General features: G+C 37.3%; 1 protein-coding gene across 1 annotated transcript in view; it reads right to left on the bottom strand.

The window, feature by feature from the left end:
* Window positions 1-2,094: 2,094 nt before the first annotated feature.
* Window positions 2,095-4,326, bottom strand: part of LOC107093832 (palladin-like) — a 42,071-nt gene continuing 39,839 nt past the window's right edge. Inside the window, exon 18 of the mRNA XM_015389132.1 lies at window positions 2,095-3,547. Coding sequence (XP_015244618.1) covers window positions 3,405-3,547 — 143 coding nt within the window. The 3' untranslated portion in view covers window positions 2,095-3,404. The remainder of the gene's footprint in view (window positions 3,548-4,326) is intronic.

The raw sequence follows: 4,326 nt of genomic DNA, 5'->3' as shown, positions 1-4,326 counted from the left end.
TATAGGTTTGTTTGGACTGGGCTTCAAGTAAAGAGGATGAGATCTGAAAAAGGAAACAAAACCCTAGATATGTTATATTTTAGAATTGGGTTTAAAGAATATCACACATTAGATAGATCTGTTTGAGTTTAAACTTCCTGGGATTAAATAAGGGCTGGACTGGGAACAATCTGTGGTTTTTGAGCAGAGACAGATCCACCTGGTATTAATGAAAGGTAGTGATGGATCCAGCAACAGCGATGCATTGAGACCATAGAGCAAAACACTACAAACGTATCTGTCAACATGACGCATCTGCTAAAAAAAAATCTCATCTTTTGTGATTCATCGTTAAAATTATCAAGAATTTTGGAGCAGCCTAAAAGGAATAGAAACATTTCAGTCGTTGCATTTTAATTTTAATTTTCTCATTGTGTCATCCTTTTCCTCTTAGTTATCACTCAACTTATCTGAATTTAAGTTCATTTCAAATTGATTTTTTGTTTATTTACTGTTTTTTTTCTGTAATTATTGTTTTAAAAATCCTAGTCCACCAGCATCCTCATTCACATTTTCCCTTAAATCTTCACATTATGATATATGTTTACATTATTTATTTGCTGCCTCTAAAAATATCAAAGATATAGTTATGAAATAATGCAATATAACCTACAATAATTATATCAGTGTACTAGGTAATCAAATCAATAGTTTAGTCTGTAAAATAAGCTGCCTGTAGTGTCTTTAAATGTCCAGCAGGTGTCAGTATTGTGTGAGAATCAATGCAGCATTAATACAGTTTGGCTTCAAGATGCCTCTTTACCATCACTAATGAAAGGACAGTAAAACCCACGAATACTAACAACCCCTTGTTGGCTTTTTAAGTGTTTATGTTTAAAAAATTGAGACTTACAGCATCAGCCCCCGCCCAATCCTGTTACCTGCAAGAGGCTAATTGTTCTAGTTTACTTCCTGAACAATATATGGCCTTCAATAACATCTAAGAATCGAGACAAAAAAGTAAAAGTAAATCATGATTATTGATGTTCAGATGTTTATTTGTCAGAATATGTGACTGAATTTATATCTTAAAATGTGCTCTTTAAGGTGCTCTCTCTCTGTGAATGAGATTTTTATCAGCCATATACAGTGAAATGACAATGATTCAGGTATTAAAGGGCTCCAGAACAAAAAATTCTCAATTGCTTTTTAGTAGGAACGAAGCTAACCCTGATGAATGAGAAGATGTTACGAGTGTGAGCTATTTCTACTGTTTTCAAGATAAGCTAGTTCATCCATTAACTGATGATAGTAACAAGCTATAGGCTGATAAATTAATGTCTTCAAGAACGTCTTACCAAAATTATTCTAAACTGAAGGGTGACATGTTCACTTTAAAATGATCATTGTCAAAATGACTTCATGATTCTTCCATTTGAAAAGAATTAAATGATTAAAACTCAACATGAAAAAGATAAATTGGAGAAATAAAATACCATTTTAATTAGAAAGTTTTTAGATTTTAAATGGAAATAAAAAATGCAAGATATGTGTTGGAGCTGTTTATTCTTTATTTCTTTATCCATTTGAATATTGTTGATTCCTAAATTTATATTTTTTTTTTTTTTTTTCCGGGTTTTTTTTGCGGTTTATTATTTTTTGTTTTTTTTTTTTTTTTTTTTTTTTTTTTTTTTTTTTTTTTTTTTTGGGTTTTGCCGGGAGTTGTTTTGGTTCGTTCCCTTTTTTGAAGTTTTGGGGTCTTGGAAAGGACCAGGAGGCATTTTGGGTTTGGGGCCTATGGTTTTTACCAGAGCAAGAAGGGTAGGACAAAGGAAAAGTTTGAACTCTGTAATTTTTGGCTGAAATAGAAAATAAACCATCCGGAACAATCATCAAGTTTGGCTATTGAACCTTCTTTTGCCTGCATTCAGAAACTTTACCCCAGTTCCTTAGTAGTGGCTTAATGGAACTTTAATTGGATGTTTGGTTTGGCAAACAATCAACACTAAAATATGTTCTTTGTTGCAACAGAAAATGGAGCTAAATTCTATCCCTACACCACTAGATGGCGACAAAACGTAAAAAAAAAAGACATTTTAGCAGGAGAGGGACTCCCAGTTTAGTTTTAAGTCATTTATTGTTTCATATCACAGTCAGAAACTACAAACACACTCCCACCTACAGTTTAAAATATAATTTGACCTTTAATCCCCCCCACAGTGAGCCAGAAACCTGAACACAGCAAGTCCTGAACAGCATCAGCTTAGGCTAAATGTAAACCATAAATACGGTTCTCATCTCTTAAGGCTCTGATTTTAGCCTTCTGTGGAGATTATTAAGGTATAACTGAGTCAGAGTCTTTCCTCGCATGCACATCAGATGAAAACAAACAAAAATTGTGTTCCAATCAAACCAATTAGAAAGCGCATTTAAATGAGGAGACTGCAACTGTAGGCTGAATAAATAAAGATGATTACAGGAGCTGCAAAAGGACGATATATTCTTTGTAATCGAGCTTGAAAACAGCATCTCTGCTCTGCAGATGTGATCCAATGTAAACATGGAGGACGGGAACTTTGCCCTGAGTGCAGGTTGGTATCAGAACAGCAGCCACTGGTTTCTAAATGCTGCCATCTGTACGCTGAGGGCCAACACTCTGATTTATTTAAACAGAAACTGTATGAGACAAACATTAAAAACAGACAAAGCTTAATCTAGACTACAGCAGCAGATGAGAGGCGAAGGTTAGAAAGATCAAATCTGCTTTCCAGACGTTTCAGAGGCAGCAGTAAGTCAGGATCCATCAGTTACAGTCAAATCTGCGGCGTGGCAGGAGCTCGATGACGGACCTAAAGTGCTGTGCTTCATGGCTGCACTGGTTTCTAACCCTGACCGAAGAAAAAACACGCAACGTTTACCACCTTGCCTTTAAAATACACCTCGACAGGAACATTAAAACCAGCTCATTTAAAGGTTTTACATTATAAATGCAGAATCCATAGAAAGTTTCAAATGTGGTTTGGGAAACACAGCGTTTAGGAAAGCAGTACCGTGAATGGCCACTGGGTGGCAGACATCTAATTCTAAATCTACAGCCCAGAGGCTGCAGGCGGGACAGACACACAGGCTCAAACTAAAAGCTGAGTTCAGCAGCAAACAGCAGTCTCCAATATCAGCCTATTAACCTCAAAATATCTGGATATCATGAAACCTCTGGTGCACTGAGCTCAGAAATAGCTTATTGAAAATAATCCCCTGCAGTATGCACACCATTTCTCCAGCTAAGCTTCTGTGATGCTAAAAATATATATATATATGTATATATCCGAGCTCATTTGTATGTTTACACAACAACGGTTACAGAGGCTTCCAGTCCAGTTGTTCAGGTCTGACTGAAGGTAAACGGAGGAGGCGGCGTTCGGTTTCTACAGCTCTTCGCTCTCGTACAGCGGGGCTGTGTGCTGAGCAGGGCTCTCCACCGTCAGCGCGGGGGCGTGGCTCAGAGAGGACAGCAGCTTCAGGGTCTTGGAGCCCGGAGGGGCCGTTTTCATGGCTGGGGTTGTGCGAGCTGGAGGAGAAACACATGGAAGGGCTAAAAATCAGTAACTGGCAGATTTACAACAAATAACACTAAAATGTGAGCAAGATGTTTTTATCTGGGGGGGAATCTTCTAAATGAGAAGAGAACAAATTCAAAAGTGAAGTGCAGTAGATGCCACCCAGGGAGCCACAAATCTTAACTCTGTCTGGACACGGGCTAAAAATTCTTCTCATGCCACGTGTCTGAAAATAACTCCTGCATGCTGCACAGCGTGGCCGCAGCTCACTGCCAGATATGACCAGAATGTACCCACAGGAACAATGGGTTCCCAAATCTACACGGCTTACTTCTATAGTTTCCACTAAAACATTGAAAAGCTAAAGATAATCTGAACAGATTTAATATTCTCTAAATAAACTATAATTGAAAGCATTACAATATTTGTTTTTCCTTTAATAATGCCAATGGATACAATCACTAATCAGAATATTAGTGTTTTCTTCACTCAGGAACAGCTTCCACACCAAAGAGTTTCAGCAGAACCAGTTAGCATTTAGCCACGCTGAGCTCCATGAGCAGAAAAACTGTTTCAGATTATCTGATCTGGTCGAAATGAGAATAATAAAAAAATAATAACCTTGTAAAGACCTCGATCATATAAAACACTACTTTATTTTCTAGCCACTAGGGCAGGGGTGACCAATTAAAGCAGGGTCTGAATAAAGAAAATCATCAACCAGTAAAGGTCCACAGACATTTTTGATTATGTGTGTCTATCAGGGTTTCCATGGGTCATTTAAATCATT

The sequence above is a fragment of the Cyprinodon variegatus genome, unplaced genomic scaffold (genome assembly GCF_000732505.1).
Source record: "Cyprinodon variegatus isolate N-32 unplaced genomic scaffold, C_variegatus-1.0 Scaffold449, whole genome shotgun sequence".
NCBI lineage: Eukaryota > Metazoa > Chordata > Actinopteri > Cyprinodontiformes > Cyprinodontidae > Cyprinodon > Cyprinodon variegatus.
This window is presented reverse-complemented; position numbering and strand designations above follow the sequence as displayed.